This window comes from Periophthalmus magnuspinnatus, chromosome 12 (assembly GCF_009829125.3).
Source record: "Periophthalmus magnuspinnatus isolate fPerMag1 chromosome 12, fPerMag1.2.pri, whole genome shotgun sequence".
NCBI lineage: Eukaryota > Metazoa > Chordata > Actinopteri > Gobiiformes > Gobiidae > Periophthalmus > Periophthalmus magnuspinnatus.
Window position 1 is genome coordinate 2,668,305 of NC_047137.1, and position 20,816 is coordinate 2,689,120.

The following is a 20,816-nucleotide window of genomic DNA, read 5'->3' on the forward strand; positions in this document are numbered from 1 at the left end:
TCACAACAACAGTTGTCTCGAAGGGCGTTCATGTTTTGGTTGATGGGGGAAACCGGAGTACCCGGAGGAAACCCATCCAGATACGGGGAGAAACATGCAAAACTCCACACAGAAAGGCCTGGGCGACCCGGGGATCGAACCAAACCCTCTTGCTGTGAGGCATGAGTGTTGCCACTCAGCCACCGTGCTGCCTACACACAAAAACAAAACAACAGGAAAATCAAACAACAGGAAAAATCAGACAAAACAAGAAAAATCGGCCAGGCGAGGAGGAGGAGAGCCGGGCGAGGAGGAGGAGAGCCGGGCGAGGAGGAGAGGGAGGCGGGTGGAGGAGGGCCAGGCGGGGAGTAGGAGAGGGTCCAGCTGTCATCGGGGCATCTGAAAGAGTTACACTCCACATGGGGAGTGGGACAGGGGACAACATGTGCAATAGCATTGCTGATGAGAAAATAGGACAAAGCAGAGGATAGTGCTCAGGTTGCCATACTTCCCCCAGCTAGTTATCTCCTACTGCAGCCTATCTTATCCCGGGTTTAAATGTCACTCCCAGCCAATCTGGTCATAGTTAGTTCGGAGTGACATTAAACTAAGTAACCTGGTCATAAGCTATACCGAAGAGGAAGGTTTTAAGCCTGGTCTTAAATACAGAGACTGTGGGGGCCTGTTTAACATCAACAGGGAGTTGGTTCCATAGCACAGGAGCTTGGTAACTGAATGCTCTCCCTCCCACTGTACTTTTGGACACTCATGAAACCACTAATAGTCCTGCATTCTGAGAGCGGAGTGCTCTGTTTGGCTGGTACGGGACAATAGCATCTTGCAGATAGGATGGGGCCATACCGTTTAGGGTTTTGTATGTCACGAGGAGGACTTTGAATTTGATTCTAAGCTCGACAGGAAGCCAGTGCAGATATTTTAGTACAGGACTGATGTGGTCTCTTCTTTTAATTCCTGTTAGGACTCTGGCCGCTGCATTTTGGACCAACTGGAGGCTCCTTATAGTACTTTTGGGGCAGGCGGCGAGCAGAGAATTACAGTAATGAAGTCTGGAAGTAACAAATGCATGGATGAGTTTTTCAACATTGTTTTTAGGTGAAAAATTTTCTAATTTTAGTTATATTTCGCAGGTGAAAGTATGCGGTTTTACAAGCTAGGTTTATATGGGCTGTGAATGACAGATTTTGATCAAATAGGACTCCAAGATTTTTACAGCAGGGCTAGAAGCTATAATTACATTGTCGAGTGAGATTATCTGGTCCGACAGAGAATCTCTTTGACCTTGGGACCAATGACAATGACCTCTGTTTTTTCAGGATATAAGAGCAGGTAATTCAAGGTCATCCAGGTTTTGATGTCCTTCACACAGGCACTGAGTTTATCTATTAGATCAGTCTGATTTGGTTTCATTGATAACTACAGCTGAGTGTCATCAGCATAGCAGTGAAAATTAATGCCATGTTTTCTGACAATGTTACCTAATGGCAACATATACAGAATAAATAGGATTGGACCAAGCACAGATCCTTGTGGAACGCCACAGGCTAATTTAGAACAGGGAGAGGTGCACTGGTTTATACTAACAATCATGCCTTTTTACCACTGTGCAGGCTGGTGGTGGTGGTGTAATGGTGTGGGGGATGTTTTCTTGGCACACTTTAGGTCCCTTAGTGCCAATTGGGCATCGTTTAAATGTAACGGGCTACCTGAACATTGTTTCTGACCATGTCCATCCCTTCATGACCACCATGTACCCATCCTCTGATGGATACTTCCAGCAGGATAATGTGCCATGTCATAAAGCTCGAATCATTTCAAATTGGTTTCTTGAACATGACAATGAGTTCACTGAACTACAATGGCCCCCACAGTCACCAGATCTCAACCCGATAGAGCATCTTTGGGATGTGGTGGAACGGGAGCTTCGTGCCCTGGATGTGCATCCCACAAATCTCCATCAACTGCAAGATGCTATCCTATCAATATGGGCCAACATTTCTAAAGAATGCTTTCAGCACCTTGTTGAATCAATGCCACGTAGAATTAAGGCAGTTCTGAAGGCGAAAGGGGGTCAAATACCGTATTAGTATGGTGTTCCTAATAATCCTTCAGGTGAGTGTATGTATCCATCTATTATTCCACTGTTCGATGACCTTGTACACTGCAAGTTCTCCATTGGGACAAACTGAGCTGTCTTTGGGACATTAAAGCATACAAAAACAGAGTGATTTATCAATTTGTTAGTGATTTTTTAAATAATGTAAATATGATCACGTGTTTGTTTCTGTGACCCTTTTACAATCATGATTCAAAGTCCACATAGACACTCTATAGACAGACATACATGATGTTTGAGATACTTTTACATTATAACAGAGCAAAGAGTATTTATATTACAAGAACCATGAAGTTAAAGTGATTTAGTTGAAAACAGTGGCTGATGTAAAATATGTAAAGAATAGATGAGTTTAGTTTTACGGGAATAATATAGGATTGTTGCCAGGTGATTAGAACAGTGTGTACCAAATGTAATATAGTTTTATAACTCAAGTTTTAGGCTTTATAAATGTGTAAAGGTGCTGGACCTGATTTCTTTCTGTCTTAAAAACATGAGAAACATAATTAGGATGCTCAAAATGCAATGACCGTTGCAAACCATTTAAAATGAACTAGTTCTGTTTTTTGTGTTAATTACAGTATAAAGATACTAAAAGTAAGTCACAGATTTTATCCAAACTGTGGAGAACAAAGTACCATCATACCAGTGAAACCAGACCCTAGTGTACAGAGACTGAGTGAACCTGGTCTGGACTCTGTGGAGGAGCCTCATGGTACTATCAAAGACGCTGTAAACCGCCAAAATTGAATCCAAATCCACATTCATCAGAGCGTCGTATCCTCTGAATATCTCTGTATGAAACTGCTGGATAAACCCACCTCCCGCTTCACTCTAACTCCCAGTAACAGCAGCCCGTCACATTCTTTCTCCTTAGAACCTGTTTATAGACACTGAATCTGTCGGATGATCTTTATCTGGATAACTCTGTCTGATTTAAACAGAAGGACCATACTTATGAGAAAAGACCAGAGATAGCCTGGCCTCAGCTGTGTTTAGGTCTCAAGTGATTTCTGTAGAATATTGTAAGAAGTCCTCTCTGGAGTGAAGCTGTGGAAGGTAACACCCCTTCCCGCCCGCACCGCTGGTTTAGCAGGGGGCGGGCACTTAGCAACACTGTCAATCAAACCTGTTGCTAAAGTTAGTGGGAGTGGCGAGAGTGGCTTATGTCCTGTCTGTTTGTTTTTTTAAGCTGGAAGCTCTAGAGCAGTAGAGCCCTCCTGGCAGGCAGCTCTGTCTGCATCTGAGCCCTCCCTGAGGCAGAGGACACAATGTCATGGCTGTAGGTGGCGCTATAGGTCAAAGATAGAATCTGGGGGAAAAGATGTAACCATTTCTTACACAGATGGTGTGTCTGAAAAACTTCAGAGAATTTTCAGACAGTATGAAATTCCAATCTATTTCAAACCTACAAACACAAACACAAAGCAATGTGTTCTACTCCACTCAGTGTAGTGAAGACTGCAGTGATCAGTGCAGCTGTGAACCAGAACAACACAACTACTGGTTGATGGAGTGTGGGGTTGCCTCTGCCTCAAATGAGCTTCTGTAACAGAAAGTGTCCTTAGTGGGAAGAATTCGTGCTTTTTATAAGTTGGTTCTTGAGATGTATGTTTCATTTTTCTTAACTTATAGTAATCAGTTCTCAAATTACATTTGAAATAAAGTAGTTAGAGTAGTAATTAGATCACTTTACTTTTAGAAGGAGCAATCAGTGGTCAGTAATCAGATTACACTTTTTATAAGTTTAAACTTTAATTTTTGACACTCTGAATCTCCCCTCCCTTTGTTCTCTGTGCTAAGTCACTCCCCCTTCAAAGCGCTGTCACAACACAATCAGCGTGGATCCCACTAATGAAACTACTGCACATCATATCAGGTTTGTCAAGGTGCTATGTACAGTTTTGTATCATGTGTTTGTATATTTATGGACAATTGTCATGGATCATGGTGACGCAGGCTTGTGGGAAGAGCCTGCGTCACTCAGGCTTATACATCTAAACCAGGGGTCGGCAACCCGCGGCTCCGGAGCCGCATGCGGCTCTTTCAGCTTTATACTGCGGCTCTGCGTGGCTTGGGAAAATACATTTTAAGTATTTAATTGAAGTGTATTTTATTTGTGTTAGCTCTTTTTTGTTGTAGTTTAATTTGGAAGATTATTATGATCTTAAAATAAAATAATATTTTCTTATTTTTCGTTGCTCAAAATAAGCGTCACACTCGCGGAACAATGTTCAAAACAAACACCGCTCACGTCTCACAGACACAGAGACAGAGACAGAGACAGACACTGACACAGCTCACAGTCCTGCGTAAAGAGCCCTGATTTTCAGACGCTGTGCACAGGGGTCAGGAGCAACTTTCGCCCGTCCCTAATGACACACTAATAAGCTCGTCCGTAGATGTATCATGAAAATCCTGCTGGAAATCGCCACAGAAATCTATTTGATGTAGTAGCAAGTTTATTATCTGCTCTTGTCTCCGCGATGACGTTTCACGTGTAACACATCAGACATGACGCACAAAAGTAGAGCCACAAGCGAGTGAAAATGAGCCAAAACAAAAGTATTTGGAGAGCTTTTAACAAAGGGGAAAAGGACAACTGAGGAGCCAGAAGAGGAGACTACGACCTCCAAGTAAAAGAAAGATAAATTTAACAGACAATACCTACTTAAAATATGGGTTTGTCGCTACAGGTGACTCACGCGCACAGTCCGCTCTACGTAACATGCGGGAAAAGCAAATAAGGCAATGAAACCTTCAAAACTGCTTTGGCACATGGAGAATAAGCACCTGGGATTAAACGATACGCCTTTGGAGTTTTTGTTAGAAAGAAACTGCGGAGCAGAGTAGACATAATCACATAATCAGCGCAGGGCTCCCTCTGATGCAGCGGTTTGGTGAGTTGTATTTTTTTATGCACTTAAGTTGTTTTTTGCCATATTTATCTGCCACGTGTAGAAGGCTTGTCCATGAAAATAAAACCTAAAACATTATTATTATTATTATTATACACAGTGTTATCTTCATTTTAGGTGTCAAAAAGTATTTGCGGCTCCCAGTGTTTTATTTTACGTGGAAAGTGGGTCCAAATGGCTCTTTGCGTGTTACAGGTTGCCGACCCCTGATCTAAACGTAAGTAAGGTTCAAATAGAGCCTGGGAGAGCCTGCTAGATTACTCAAACATACATGGCTGACATCTAAAACCTCTTCAGGTAAAATTGGTCATATGTCTATTATAGGGTATTTTTCCAATAAAATCTTTCAATTGAGATTTTGGCTTCAGCTAAATGTCCTGCAGCAGTACAGATATACTGCATAAGTAGCTCAAAATAAGTCCACTGTGTACTGTCTGCATCTAATTATAAAACGATGTATTGTCTGATAATCAAGAAATGCATGGTTAGCTAGTTGTTGTTAGCTTTACCTTCTCGGCAAAACTGTGGTGTCTGAGAGTAGTGAAAAATGTTTAGAAACTCATCATGGTGAATAATTAGGATGTTCAGAATGCAGAAAGCATTGAGGAATAACTTCGAACCACTGCAAACTGTTTAAAATGAACTAGTTCTGTTTTTCAGGTTTTTAGTGCTGCTCAGGTCCACATTGCTGTTTGTTCCATGTTTGAGCCTTGAAACGTCACAACTCCTGGTTTAGTCCTACTAAACTAGGACTAAACCAGGTCTAAAGCAGGACTAAACTAGGACTAAGGCAGGACTAAACCAGGTCTGAACCAGGACTAAACCAGGACTAAACCGAGACTGAACCAGATCTAAACCACGATTTGGACATGTGCACTGTAAGAGCAACAGAGGGCGCTGTAGACAAGTGTGGAGCATAGACTGGACATACAGTCTAATGTGTCGAGTCTAAGCACGTGTCAAACTCACAGTCCAGCAGTTTAGAACATTTTTGCCCCAGTGTAATCATGTTTATATGTCCTAGGACTAAACCAGATCTAAACCAGGTCGAAAACAGGTCTGAACCAGGACTAAACCTGGTCTCCTGTCAGTTAGATTACTGTAATGGCCTGCTCACTGGTCTCTCCAAACAAGTGTTAAAACAGCTGCAGTACATCCAGAACGCTATTGCTCAGGTCCTGACTAGAACCAGGAAGTACGAGCACATATGTCCTGTGCTCAGGTCTCTGCACTGGCTTCCTAAGCAGCTCTGCTTGTGTACAAGTCTCTCCATGGCCTAGCAAAGTACATCTCCGACATGTTATGATATGAACCATCTCACACTCTGAGGACTTCAGGGACCGGCCTCCTGCTGGTGCCCAGAGTCAGGACTAAACATGGGGAATCAGCGTTTAAGTTTTATGCAGCTAAAACCTGGAACAGTCTTCCTGAAGATGTGAGACAGGCCTCTACTTTGACAATGTTTAAATCCAGGCTCAAAACAGTTCTGTTTAGCTGTGCATACGACTGAAAGGTTTTTATTCTGCACTCTTCTGTTTTAATGGTAATTTTATGATGATTATTTGTGATTATTTATGTTTTGATTTGTGTGATTTTAATGTTCTTCTTATTCTGTAAAGGACTTTGAATTACTTTGTGTATGAATTGTGCTATACAAATAAACTTGCCTTGCCTAAAACAGGACTAAACCGTGTCCAAACCGGGACTGAACCAGATCTAAACACCGATCTGAAGAAATGTGGTGTATGTGCACGTTAAGGGCAACAGAGGGCGCTGTAGACAAGTGTGGAGCATAGACTGGACATACAGTCTAATGTGTGGAGTCTAAGCACGTGTCAAACTCACAGTCCAGCAGTTTAGATCATTTTTGCCCCTGTGTAATCATGTTTATATGTCCTAGGACTAAACCAGATCTAAACCAGGACTAAACCAGGCCTAAACTAGGTCTGCACCAGGACCAACACCAATCTGAATAAGGACTAAACCAGGACTAAACCAGATCTAAACCATGGGAACCATGGTAAAGTAAGAAAGTAAGCAATGCATTATATTTGTATATGGTCCACATCCAGGTCTAAACCCGGTCTGCACCAGGTCTGCACCAGGTCTGCAACCAGTACTGAACCAGGTCTAAGCCAGTACTGAACCAGGACTAAACCAGGTCTAAATCAGGCTTAAACCAGGTTTAAACCAGGTCCAAACGAAGTCTAAGCCGGTACTGAACCAGGTCTAAACAAGGACTAAACCAGATCTAAATCAGCACTAAACCATGACTGAGCCCGGACTAAACAGGGACTAAACTAGGACTAAACCAAGCCCTGATCCACCGACATTCCTCCACAGCACCGTCAAATCCATTCATCTCCAGCAGCGTGCCACATCTGGACCGTGCCACTGCGCGCTCCCTGTGGGGCTGCTCCCCTGTCTCCAGCTCGTGATGGTACGCCCCTCTCCTCTGCCTTCCTCCTCCGCTGCCTGTACCACCGCTCCTCCGCTCTGGTGGTGGGATTTTCGCCTCTTGTATGGGATCCGAATCTTTTGTATTAGTTCATTTCAAAGGGCCGTTCAAAAGACTGGCTCTTTAACTATTCATTTATATGACAAAAGACAATGTCAGAACTCATGTTATCTACAAACTAACCACAGAGATATGGCCCAGATATGTTTAAAATGGTTCAAACTGTGAGTGGGAGTGTTTTACCCATTGGAATGATGCAGCATCTGAACAAAACGTTACACCAATAACATATTCCTGTATGAAAGGAGGCTGCAGATAAGAAATTTGGCCTTAACCAAAATGACCAGGATGTAGCTTTCTTCCCTTAGTGTCATATATGGCCACTGCTGCGTGGGAAACACAACGTTTTGAAAGTAAAGTAAGAAAGTAAGCAATGCATTATATTTGTATATGGTCCACATCTCTCACTCATGTCTCCTGCTCTGCGTCTGTTCTGATTGTTGTGTCTGTTCAACGTTCATCAGTATAAAAATGCATAAAAACCTGGACGAAAAAGATTGGGTTCTTGAGATCCGATTCCAGCAGTCCACATTAAGGAACCGTTCAAAGGAGCCGACTCGTTCACGAACGTCACATCACTACTCCGCTCTTCCCTCCCTCTCTCCTCTCCCGAGTCAGTGCCACACATCCCCGGCGCCTGCACCCACTCTCCTACCCGCTCTCCGGTCCTCTTCGTCCGGCCTCTCCAACATGAAGCAGCCGCTCGGAGACCTGATGAGGATGAGCCGGATTTGCCGCATGGTTCTCGCTACTTGTCTGGGATCGTTTATTCTTGTAATCTTCTATTTCCAAAGTATGTTCCAACCAGGTATGAGCTCGTTTCTGTCTCTCCTTTCTTACACTGCACGGCTCGGTTCGTATTGGCTCCCGTCCGCACGGTAGCGGCGGTTGTTTGACACTGGTCCATTGAAGGCGCAGGGGCCGTGTGTGAAAGGAGTCTATGGCACCGTCTCGCTCTTGTCTCGCTGGTAGACGCAGAGATTTGTGGATGTATCTATCTCTTGTTGCGCTTTTGTTTGCTTTGTTTTGCTGAACGTGAGAATGACCCGGCCTGTACAGTGAACGGTAGGCATAGCATTCAGTTAAAACCACAATATGGACTATTTCCAACCCTAAATATATTACTTTATATAAGCACGTGACGTACGCGTTGTCCAATGTGCACTGTAACATAGAGATTGTCAGTGGGTTGATTTTTGAGTGTGGATAACTTAGAGGACGTATACGTAGAGCCGAATGTAAAACAACAGTGGAGAGTCGACAGTGACTCCTTTGAATTATACATCAGGAGTTACAGGGACGTTGTTGGATGAGATTAATATGGTATATATATATATATATATATATATATATATATATATATATATATATATATATATATATATATATATATATATATATATATATATATATATATATATATTCACTGCGCAAAGGCGTGCTATTTTGTCGTGCCAAATGTTGTCACCTCTGGTTTCCAACTTATTCTACTTTAAAATGTGAAGAATGCAAAAAAATTACTCAAAAATGTGTATCTCTGTCTCCTGTAATATTCCAACACATCTTTGGTGGGGGAATAAATGTGGCCTTATGAGTTGGTTACCTGTTTAATACAATATGTGGAGTTGTCCGCTATGGAAGGAAACGTGAAACAGCTATTCACTTTGACTGGCGCATTATTTTTTACGTAGCTCCACGAGATGTTAACAGTTACGCAGGTAGGAAGCATTTGCGCTGACGGGGTTTTTACGTGAACGTGAGAGCAGAGCTGGTAATGAGAGCGCAGAACTTTGAAGAGAATCCGCGAGGACATTCACAGACAGCAGAAGGGGCGCGCGCACAAAGAGAATCTATAATTTGACTGGAGACGGATCAAAAAGGCGCGTGCGTAAAGATTTCAGTCATGGAACCTGCGGGGGGAAAAAAAAAATTGTGTTTAAATATGGAACGAAGAGGAGATCCTAGTCCCCACAGACCCTTAACACGAGAGTACACGCTGCAAAATAACCACTACACGAATTAAAATGACTGATTCAAAAATATTAAAGAGGGGGTATTTTACTGCTATGGGGTATTAAAGAAGGAGTGTATTACTCCAAGGGGCGTTAAAGTGAGGTTATTTTACTAATATGGGATATTAAAGAGGGGATATCTTACTTCTACAGGGTATTAAAGAGGGAGTATTTTACTTTTATGGGGTATGAACTGTTACACATAACATATTTATTTATCACCATTTATTGTTTTTGAAAATGCTATGGGGCGACAGTGGCTCAGTGGTTAGAGTGTTGGTCCCCCAACCTGAAGGTCGGAGGATAGAGTTGTTGTGTCCTTAGACAAGACACTTCACCCACATTGCCTAGTATGGAATTGGTGTGTGTGTGAAGGATAGGTGGTGGTCGGAGGGCAGGGCAGCTGTGGCTACAATAGTAGCTTACCATCACCAAGTGTGGAAATGAATGAATAATGACTATAGTGTAGCGTTTTGAGAGGCTTTGACAAGCCTGTAAAGTGCATTACAAGTGTAAGGCATTATTATTATTATATTTACCCAGAACAACATATTAACATATTTTATAGGTTTCACTTTAGTGTTTGATGTCCTGAGTCTGCCCGCCTCTGCCCTTTGTGCTAAGTTACTCCCCCTTCAGAGTGCAGGTTTTTCAAGTTGCTGTATACAATTTTGTATGATATTTTTGTATATTTATGGAGAATTGTTGTGTGGGAGCATGGGTGGCTTGTGGATGGAGCCTTGTTCAGGCTTGTACTGCTAACCATAAGGAGGGTTCAAATAGAGCCCGGGACAGAACACTAGATTACTCAAACATGCAAGGATGAAATCTAAAACCTCTTCAGGCATGTTTTTTTATGAAGGAACAACGTTATAACATGGGAGAAAGAATACCCCCTTTAAAGAGTAGCTGTAACTTTTATTGTGTGAAAAGTAGCAGTAACGGTTGTAGTAGTTATTGTTAATTGTTATAGTAGAAGTAATTGTTGCAGTAGTAGCAACTGCTGTAGTAGTAGTAGTATCTCTAATTTGATCTTGGAGGTACCATGTAAAGTGCATGTCTTTTGGCTGACTCTAAATGGTTGTTAGAGTGTATCCACCAACCTGAAGGTTGCCAGTTCAAACCCCTGCTCAGGTTGCATTGTGTCATTGTGCCCTTGAGCAAGACACTTCAGCCACCTTGGCTATGTGTCAGTGTGGTGTGTGAGTCTTGGTGGTCGGGGGCCAATGGAGTATATAGGAGCAGTAGTAATAGTAGCAGTAGCTGTAGTAGTAGTAGCAGCAGTAGTAACAGTAGTAGTAGCAGCAGTAGTAATAGTAGTATAGTAGTAGTAGCAGCAGTAGTAGAAGTAGAAGTAGTGGTAGTAGTAGTACAATACACGATAATAGTGTATATTTGCTGCTGAGACGGTTCCACTCATAAAGACTGAGAGACACCTTTTAAGGAGAGAGAGGAGAGACGAAAGAGAGGGAGAAGGTCCCTCCCTCTTTCTCTCCTCCTCTCTCATTTCCCTCTCTCCCTCTGTCAATTTATTTCTGTCCCCCCCTCCCTCTCTCTCTCTCTCACACACACATTCCCTTTCCTTCCCTCTCCTTTCTCTCCCCCTCCTTGACTCCTCCCTCTCTCTTCTCTCTCCTCTTCCTGTCTCTCTGCCCTCCACCACCCATGTTTCCCTCCCCCTCTCTCTCCCTTCTCTCCCTGCCTCTTCCCCCTTTCTCTTCTCTCTCCTCCTCTTCTCTCTCTGCTTCCCCCTCCTCTCATTTTTTCCCTCCCCCCTTCTCTCTATTTCTGTCCTTAAATGTGTGTGGTTTAGACTTGTTTCTGATCCCTGGTTTGACCAAAGTCACAGTCCTCATTATGAGGCGGCTCCTAAAACTCCACGAAAATATATTCACTCCTTTTTCTCCAGACGACAGAAAGAGTCTCACATTTTACATGATGAATTCTGAAAATGTGCTCTTTAAATTCAGTTTGGATTTTTTTCTAAAGTTTTCAGACAATCTTAAAGCTATTTTGCCAGTGTTTCCTAATGTGCATTATGTCACCATGGTAACTGCTGAACATTCCGCCATACACATCTGTGGACATGTAAACAGCAAAATCATCTTATTTCTTTCTGATTATGACCCCTCAGATCACTCACATCAGATTTTTTAGTTAAATCATTTTAAAGGTCCAGAAATCAGATTATAATCACATTTTGATGTGCAGGTGAACAGAGCCTCCAGTGGCTGCTGCAATTTCAAGTAGTTAGTGACATTACATAGGACTGCCCTGGTCACAGCCAGGTATTCTGATTACAAACACCTGGCTGCAGGGGTGCTGTTGAAGTATGGATACCTGTTAGACCAATCACACTGTCCCCATAAATCAGACCAATATTTGCATTTTTTTACATGTCGGGTTTAAATCTACAGCAGAAGTTGATGTTTTGTTTGGGCCGATCAGACACCTAAAGATTCCGCATCATGCTTTATGTGAACACTTTAATCTTCAAGGACACTACACACAATGTGACCACACAACTCTCTTATTCATTTTGGATTAAAACAGGTTTGTGGATGAGTTTGTAGTCATTTCAAATAACTATATAAATATAATTATAAATAGCCCTACATATTGTCCCTTAAATATCGGCTGAGATTATCAGCCATCTCTATGGATTCTAAACAGTCGTATCGGCATCAGACATGGAAAAACCTCTTACCCCTCACTCTCCCCTTTAGTCCTCCAGATCCCGCCCCTACTCCCCCCTCACTTTCCCCTTTAGTTCTCCAGACCCCTGTTTAATCTGACTTTTTACAGCTAAATATCAAAAAAATACACTCACTCTATTCTTTCTGCTGTTGTCCAGTAGAAATCCTTAGACTAAACGACAGGGCCACAGGTAGTATCGGACCTAAGAAAATCACTGTAATAATTTTCTGTTTCTAAACCGGTAAAAATTACGACCTTTGATCTCAGGGCTGTGTTTGTGGACTAAACATGGTCCCACGTGAGACTTGCAACTGGGGTATTTAGCACTGACCTGTCGCCTAAAGGCTAAATCAGGTCTAAACTTGGACTAAACCAGGACTAAAACCAGAGCTAACCCAGCTCTTAACCAGGACTAAACCAGGTCTAAACCAAGGCTGAACTAAAATGAAACTAAACCAAGATTAAACCAGGACTAAATCTGGACTAACTGAAAATGACTCTGAGAAGTACTAAAAGCCAAATGTAAAATCTGTCAACTGGACAAAAAGTTAGAGGGGAGAAGTTGTTTCACTGCTCATCCAAGCCGCTTCTTTAGTTCTGGTCAGATGACCAGTGGACATTGCCTTATATCTATCTGGAGGGAGGAGCTAACTGCAGCGAAACTGGAAACAGCTATTGTTTATAGTTTCTGTTCATAGGCTAGGTCTGTTATGCTACCCTAAATGTGTACTGTGTCTGAGTCATACTTAGCATATTCATTTATCTCCTAATGGGCGCTTTCACACCTATTAGCATCCTGGCTAGCCTTATTAATTTCTCTGTTGCCTTTGTCTGTTTTGGGTGTGAGGATGGAGTTATAGATGGGGGATAACTGATGTCTGAGGCCCCCATTCATGTTCAAAGACAGATTGTCTTTCCCAACAAAAATTGCTTCTTTAACTCTCCTCTTAAACCATTTCTTTTCTTTGGCTAAGATCTGTACCTCACTATCTTCAAAGGAGTGGTTAGTGTCTTTGAGATGGACATGTACGGTGGACTGGGGTCCAGAGGAACTCTCACACCAGTGTTGGTACATTCTCTTATGGAGTGGCTGTTTAGTTTCTTCAATATAGCACTCACTGCATTCTTCACTACACTGAACTGAGTAGTCCCCATTGCTTTGTTTATGATTTTAAAGTGTTCGTAGGTGCAATAGACCGGAATTTCATACTGTCTGAAAATTCTCTGGAGCTTTTCAGACATACCAGCGGTGTAGGGAATGGTTACACCTTTCCTTCTAGGTTCAGATTCACTGTATGTTTTTTAGCTCTCTTAGATCAATTGAAAGCCCATTTTTGGATATCCACAAGCAGGGAGAGCTATCTCCATGTGTTGTTCCTCCTCCCTCTGTGTTTGTAGAAATCACTTGAGCCCTATATTGTAGTGTACGGATAACTCACGAGTTTGTACTGCAGTGGATGGTCTAAATCAAACAGCAGGTATTGCTCAGTGTGTGTGGGCTTCCTGAAGACTTCTTACCTGAAGTCTAGTTACTGCACAATCTAAGAAGGCCAATTTGTTCTCCCTGGCCTCTTCACTTGGAAAGACAAAACACATTCCCAGGTTTGTTTGTGAGAAGGAAACAACATTAGAACAGAGGTCAGAAAATAATGTAATATGGGCCCTTTAAAGAGGGAGTATTTTACTTCTATGGGGTATGAACTGTAATGTAAAACTGTTTTGTAAATTCTATATTCACCCAAAACAATGTATTAACATGTTTTATAAGTTTCACTTTAGTTTTTGAAGCTCTGAGTCTCCCTTTGCTCTCTGCACTAAGTCACTTAAGAACACTATCACAACACAATCAGCTGCATCCCACTAATGAAACTACTGCACATCACATCAGGTTTGTCAAGTTGCTGTGTACAGTTTTGTATCATGTTTTTGTATATTTATGAAAATTTGCCATATTGGGAGCATGGGTGACATAGGCTTGTGGATGGAGCTTGTACTGCTAACCATAAAGGGGGTTTGAATAGGGCCTGGGAGAGATCGCTGTATTACTCATACATGCATGCGTGACATCTAACTTTTTGTCCAGTTGACAGATTTAACTTTGAATTTTACTATCGATCAGACCTGGACGAATGAGGGTTTACACAGACGTCTGTTATTAATGTTCATATCTTGATTTATGGACAAAATAGTGAAATAAAAATCCCAGGATCAGAAAGCATGGGTTAAAACCAACCTTTTAAGACAAAACTGACAAGCCTGACAGCAGCAGCTATCAAGAGAGGGGCCACACTTTTTGTAAAAAAAAAAGTGAATAGGAGTCGATGGAGCTGAGGTTTGGAACACGGTGGATAGGAGGTTAGCTATGACCACTTACTGTATATATACACTTTATGCTAGCTGTTCATTTGTTCATTTATGTATACAGTCTATGCTAGCAGGTTAGCTATGTCCATTTATTTAAACATTCTATGGTCTAGTCACAAATAGAAATCAGGTTCAAAAGGTTGTGAATTTACCTTTTGTATATTTGATGGTAAAGTTCAATGTAATCAATAGATCTGTGTCTGAATTCTGACCCCATCTGGAAAAACTCTGCTCTGGTCTCTTAGAGCTGTGAAAAGTGCTTATAAACTCATCGTAGTGAATAATTCGAATGCTCTGAATGCATAAGGTAATTGAGGAATATATTTGGACCACTGCAAACTATTTAAAATGAACTAGTTATGTTTTTCACATTTTAAAACAGTAAAAATCAGGGACAGAGACTTTAAGATGAGCGACAGGAAGTAGGAGGTCAGACAAATAAACATGGCGTCAGATTTTTAGATGGGAGCGTTAAATTCCTCACCTCTGTCGTCTCTGATGTGATTCCAGTCAGCTGAGAGTCACAGAAAGAGACTCTCTAAGATGTTTATCCCTCCTTCTCTCTCCCTCTCTCTCTCTAACTCACTTTCGTTTCTTCACTTCTCTCTCCTTTTCTCTCTCATCCCTTTCTGCCCATCTCCCCCCTCTCTCTCTCCCCTCCCCTTTTTCATCTTCTCTTCTTTGTATCTCCCTTTCCCTCTGTCCCTCTCTCTCCTCAACCCTTTTCCCCTCTCTACATCTATGATCTTCCTCTCTCTCTCCTCTCCTCTTCTCCTCCTCTCTCTCCATCTTTCCTCTTCCCCCTCTCTCTCCTCCCCCCTCCCTTCCCAGTCTCTTTCTTTCTCTCCCTCTCTCTTTCTTCTCTTTCCTTCTCTCAGTCTCACCTCCTCTTCAGCCTCTCTCCTTCCCTCCTGTGCCTCCTTTGCCCCCCCCCCCCACCGGTCTCTCCATGTGTCCTTCTTCCCCTCTCTCCTCCTCACCCCCTTTCTCTCCTCTCTCCTCTCTCCTCTCTCCCCCCTAAACCCTCTTGTTGGCACCTCTTCCCCTCCTTCTCTCTCTTATTAAACTCCAGACTCTGCACAGATGGCTCTGAGCTCAGAGGAAACTACAGAGTCAGTAGGGTCAAACACAACAGCTGCTTTGACTTTCACACAAACAATTAAAGAGACGGGAGCTTCAGGATGGCACAGCAAACACCACATAACGGGGAGGTTTATGGTTTGATCTCTGCTCAGACCAGGGTACTGTCATCACAATACAAAAATGTCTAATTTCTCAATTTACTACTAAGGAATAGACTCGATACTCTGATTGATTGATTGATACTGATTCCAGTAGCACAATGATAATAGAAACACTCTTTCTTTAGACAACAGAGTGTAGGTTTTCACATTAAATGGTAGTACTATGTGGCCTTATATCTGTGTAAACCCACTCATCCAGGTGGTTCCATAGTGGTCCATGGGCGTATACTAGTCTATGTGGTCTTATACTTGTTCTGATACAGCTCAATATCATTCTAATGTTATTCAGGAAAGGTTCATTTCTGTCCTATCGATACCTGCGAACAATGATGAACTAGTTTCAACACTAGCTTTAGCACTGGTTAGGATATGATTTTCAATACTAGACTAGGGAATAATGTCGTTGTCTTCAGCAGTTTGAGCGTGTTTGGTTGGCTGGGCATTTAAAGTGTCTGTACCTGATTTTTACTGTTTTAAAAATGAAAATGAATGAAAAACAGAACTAGTTCATTTTAAATCGTTTGTAGAGGTCCAAAGTTATTCCTCACTTACCTTATGCATTCAGAGCATCCTAATTATCCACCACGATGAGTTTATAAGAACTTCTTACAACTCAGAGACCAGAGCGGAGTCAACAACAACTACCATGCTAACACGTCCTGATTCTCAGACATTAAAATGCTTTAATGTCTGATTTTTCCTGTTGTTTGATTTTCCTGTTTGTTTTTGTGTGTAGGCAGCACGGTGGCTGAGTGGCAACACTCATGCCTCACAGCAAGAAGGTTTGGTTCGATCCCCGGGTCACCCAGGCCTTTCTGTGTGGAGTTTTTCATGTTTCTCCCCGTGTCTGGATGGGTTTCCTCCAGGTACTCCGGTTTCCCCCATCAACCAAAACATGAACGCCCTTCGAGACAACTGTTGTTGTGAGTTTGGGCGTTACAAAAATAAAATGAATTGAATTGAATAGATGCAGACAGTATACAGTGGACTTACCCAAACACATGCTGGACTTTGTGGCAGTTTTTGTTTCATGTGAACAGGTCCAGTAATTACAGCGATATTAACCATTAACCAGGTCAACACATCTGCAATCTGACAGTTAAATGGCCCATATTACACTAGGTTAAAGGGCCCATATTACACTATTTTCTGATCTCTGTTCCAATGCTGTTCCCTCATCACAAACAGACCTGGAGTTGTGTTTTGTTTCATTGACACATTTAACACACAAATTCTGCATATTTTGAGTTCTTCTCTCAAACTGAAAACACTCTGATTTCATGATGTAATACAGGAAGTGTTCCACTGGGGTTTAAACTCCATACACCTTCACTAAAATCATTTGGATGATTTCAGCCCTGCAATTTCCAATTTCTACTGAACTAAAGGTAAAATGTAGCTTCAAGACATCACACGGTACAATGGAGCATTTTGAGCTCTGGAGGTGTAGACTGACTAATAATAAAGGTTTACTCAAACATGTGAATGAAACAAAACACTCCAGATATCTTTTTGATAAGGTACATTATAATGTGGCTTAAAGCTCATAAGAATCAATTTTGCGTAATAAAGGAGCTTTATTGGGATTTTACATTTGTGCTCATCTAAAACATTGCAAACTTTGATCCTTGTGTGATGTGCCCACTTCAGTAGCCTCATTCAGGGACTGTAAAATGCACCGCTTTTTCTGTCACTGCTCCTAAACGTTTTAAGTAAATTGTCCATTGAAAGCTCTGGCACGTTTGACTGGTTCAGATCCAAAAATAGCCTGAACTCACAAACACCCACGAGCGCTCAGCAGACATGAACTCAGCACCATCTCTGCACCAAACTGTCACCGGGACACTTTAACCTCAACCTCTGGCTCATTTTAAGCTAACCACTGGCGACTAGTGTTGTCACTACATTCAAATTTCAATTTCAGTACTAGTTTCGAGTATCGATTACTGTCTGCTTTTCGATATTTTTGACAAGCCTACTAGCAACTTTGAGGTTGTGATTTTTGGGGGCTTGCTGTTTTCATACATTTTAATAATAGACCCGGTAATACAGCAGTAATTAACATAGTTTATTATGTTAAATATGTGATAACTAGCTATTGTTCACTAATAATAAAGCATTTTAGGTCAGAGAATCAGGAAGTGCATGTTAGCATGAAGGTTAACTGCACTCTGGTCTCTGAAAGTTGCGAAAAGCGCTTATAAACTCATTGCGGTGAATAATTACGATGCTCAGAATGCATATGGTATTCATACACCAGTGTACACAGACACTGGGGGCCACACGGGTAAAGTGTCTTGCCCCCACAATGACCCACAAACATGGATCTGACTTTTCTACCAATTATGTTTATGTCGAGAGCTACTGTCGGCGTGCACTCCCCCTCCCCTTTCCTCCCTTCCCAGGAGTTGCAGATGTTTGGGATAATGTGTCAGAGTGAGTCAGGCTTGTTCCCATGAGTCAGGTTTTGTTGGCACATCTGTCTGCAGTGTTTCCATGTGGTCTAGGGCAATGACAGTGGTCCAATGCAAACGGTGATGTCATCGTGATAATACACTGTCTGCAGCTATGGCCAACTTACTCCATGACTTCATTTAACAGAACATATGAGCTGTAATCAAGATAAGATAGCCTGTTTCCTAATAGTGTTGTCACGCTACTACAATTTTAAACTGGATTTTGATATTAAGGAACAGACTAGAGTAGCAGGATGATAATAAAAACGCTTTCTTTAGACAATAGAATGGTAGTACTGTAAAATTACCATGTGGCATTCTAGCTGTGTAAGCCCTCAGTTGTCCAGTTAGGTTCCATAGTGGTCCGTAGGTGTATACTAGTCTGTGTGGTCTTGTTCTGATACAGCTCAAGATCATTCTAAAGCTATTCAGAAAAGGTTCATTTCTGTCCTGTGAATGGGACTTTTTCAGTATGGACACCTGAAAACAATGAGGATCTAGTTTCGATACTAGTTGTAGTATTGATAAGGCTCTGATTTTCCATACTTTTGTCAACTCTAATTCCTGTGAATGAATCTGATGTGTGGTGGTTGTCATAGAGATTAGCAATTAAGGCTGCAGCAATTGGCTCTATGCACAATGGAAGCGGCTCGTTCCAATCAGAGGGAAAGCTGGCAAGGCCATTTCTTCTGTAATGTAATGTCTGAGGTTTTTGCAGAGTAGCAATGAAATCACTAAATCCTGACAAATGTCACTGACAACAGCTGTTTAAAAACTGCTCAGAGTGTGAACCAGTCAGCCACAAGAGCAGTCAACCACAACCAAGTCAACCGAGGAAGAAATAACACCACAAACTGAAATAGTCTACACCTAAAAATAATCATGCCATTTTTACTACTCATTTAATTTTGTTGTTACATTAGATTTAAAGTTTTAATGAAACTTAGCATTAGACACCTATTGTAGCTAGTGAACCTGATTTTTACCATCTTAAAACATGAAAAACAAAAGCATTGGTCCAAAGTTATTCTTCACTTACTGTCAGGATTTGGATTTTTTGTGTATGCTGTGCTGTCTTCCTCCTCCCTTGTGTCTGTGCCTGGAGCTGGGCAGAGACTCTGGCACCACCTCCGCACACCTGCATCTGATCAAGCAATCCACCTGTGAGGAAAAAAGGACTGAGGACCTGACACTAGGAGCGAGATCGTCTTGTCACCTCCCAGTATTTCCATTCGAGGTCCTTCATGTCATGTTCCAGTTTATTCATCTCTCCATGTCCATTACGAACGCTCTGACCCTGCGACCCACGACTTGCTCCAAGACAACTGCCTACGACACCACTGCCAACTGTCTGCTCTGTCTACCACATTCCTGTATCTACAAATAAACTCTGTCAAACTGTTTCCCGAGTCTGTATCTTTGGTCCCTCTGTCAGTCTTAAGCACACTTACCTCCCTTGCATTTAGAGCATCCTAATTATTTACCACAATACATAAGCACTTTTCACAATTCTCAGAAACCAGTGCATGGTAAACCTAATAACAACTAGCATTCTAATGTCCACTTCCTGATTCTTGGACATAAAACGCTTTATAATTAGATGCAGACAGGAAGGAAGATATTTTGCTGCTCATTCAAGCCGCTTCTTCAGTTCTGGTCAAATTGCTGGTGGCCACTGCCTTATATCTATCTGAGGGGAGGGACTAACTACTCTGAAACTGTAAACAGCTATTGGCTCCAGTTTTAGCCTTAAGAACCCTATTCAACTTGTATTGTTCTCTTTGTTTCCTGTTAGTTTTTTGGTCTGAGGATAGAGTTGTAGACTGGTGAGAGATTATGTCTTGGAAAGGGGGTCTGAGATAGATATGAGGCAGTGTCCACCAGCAATCTGACCAGAACTTGGATGAGCAGCGAAACATCTTCACTCCTACAATGATTTGTCCAGTTGACAGACTTAATTTCATCTTTTGCTATAATTAAGGGTTCTAAATGTGATAATTATGCTAATCTCAAAAATATGCATTAAAAACAAGAAAACTGAACTAATGCCAGTCGTGTCATTTTCTCCTGTAAAAGCTTCTAAAATGTGACAGAGCTGCTACAGTTTAATACAAAATATAAAAGTCTACAACTCTGATCAATACTTAGATTGTACCTGAGTCTAAAACAACAAACTCAAGATACCAGTATAAAAGAAAGAACAGGTAAACCACAGGGACCCTGCAGAAACACTCACATTTATCACTGATACAGACTCTGGATCAGACACAGATGAACTGAGCCTTTCTCTCCTTAAAGAACATGATCCTGAGTCTGTGTGTGGAGGGAATAATTATTGTGGTGAAAACAGCAGCTTCATAAACAGAAATGAGATAGAGAAACATACATCTCTTCTTCTGTTCATAGTTCTGCCTCAGTTGGAATGTGGAGAGGTATTTTCAAATAAAATGATGTCAGTACATAACCTTGTACACTGTTTTTCAGTGTGTCGGGG

At 41.8% G+C, this 20,816-nt stretch overlaps 1 protein-coding gene across 2 annotated transcripts in view; it reads left to right on the forward strand.

Moving 5' to 3' along the window:
• The first annotated feature begins 8,184 nt into the window (after positions 1-8,184).
• chst11 (carbohydrate (chondroitin 4) sulfotransferase 11) overlaps positions 8,185-20,816 on the forward strand; it is a 47,634-nt gene continuing 35,002 nt past the window's right edge. Inside the window, exon 1 of one of the 2 annotated variants that reach the window (XM_033976262.2) lies at positions 8,185-8,357. In XM_033976262.2, coding sequence (XP_033832153.1) covers positions 8,240-8,357 — 118 coding nt within the window. In that variant the 5' untranslated portion in view covers positions 8,185-8,239. The remainder of the gene's footprint in view (positions 8,358-20,816) is intronic. The other variant, XM_033976263.2, reaches the window with a different exon arrangement.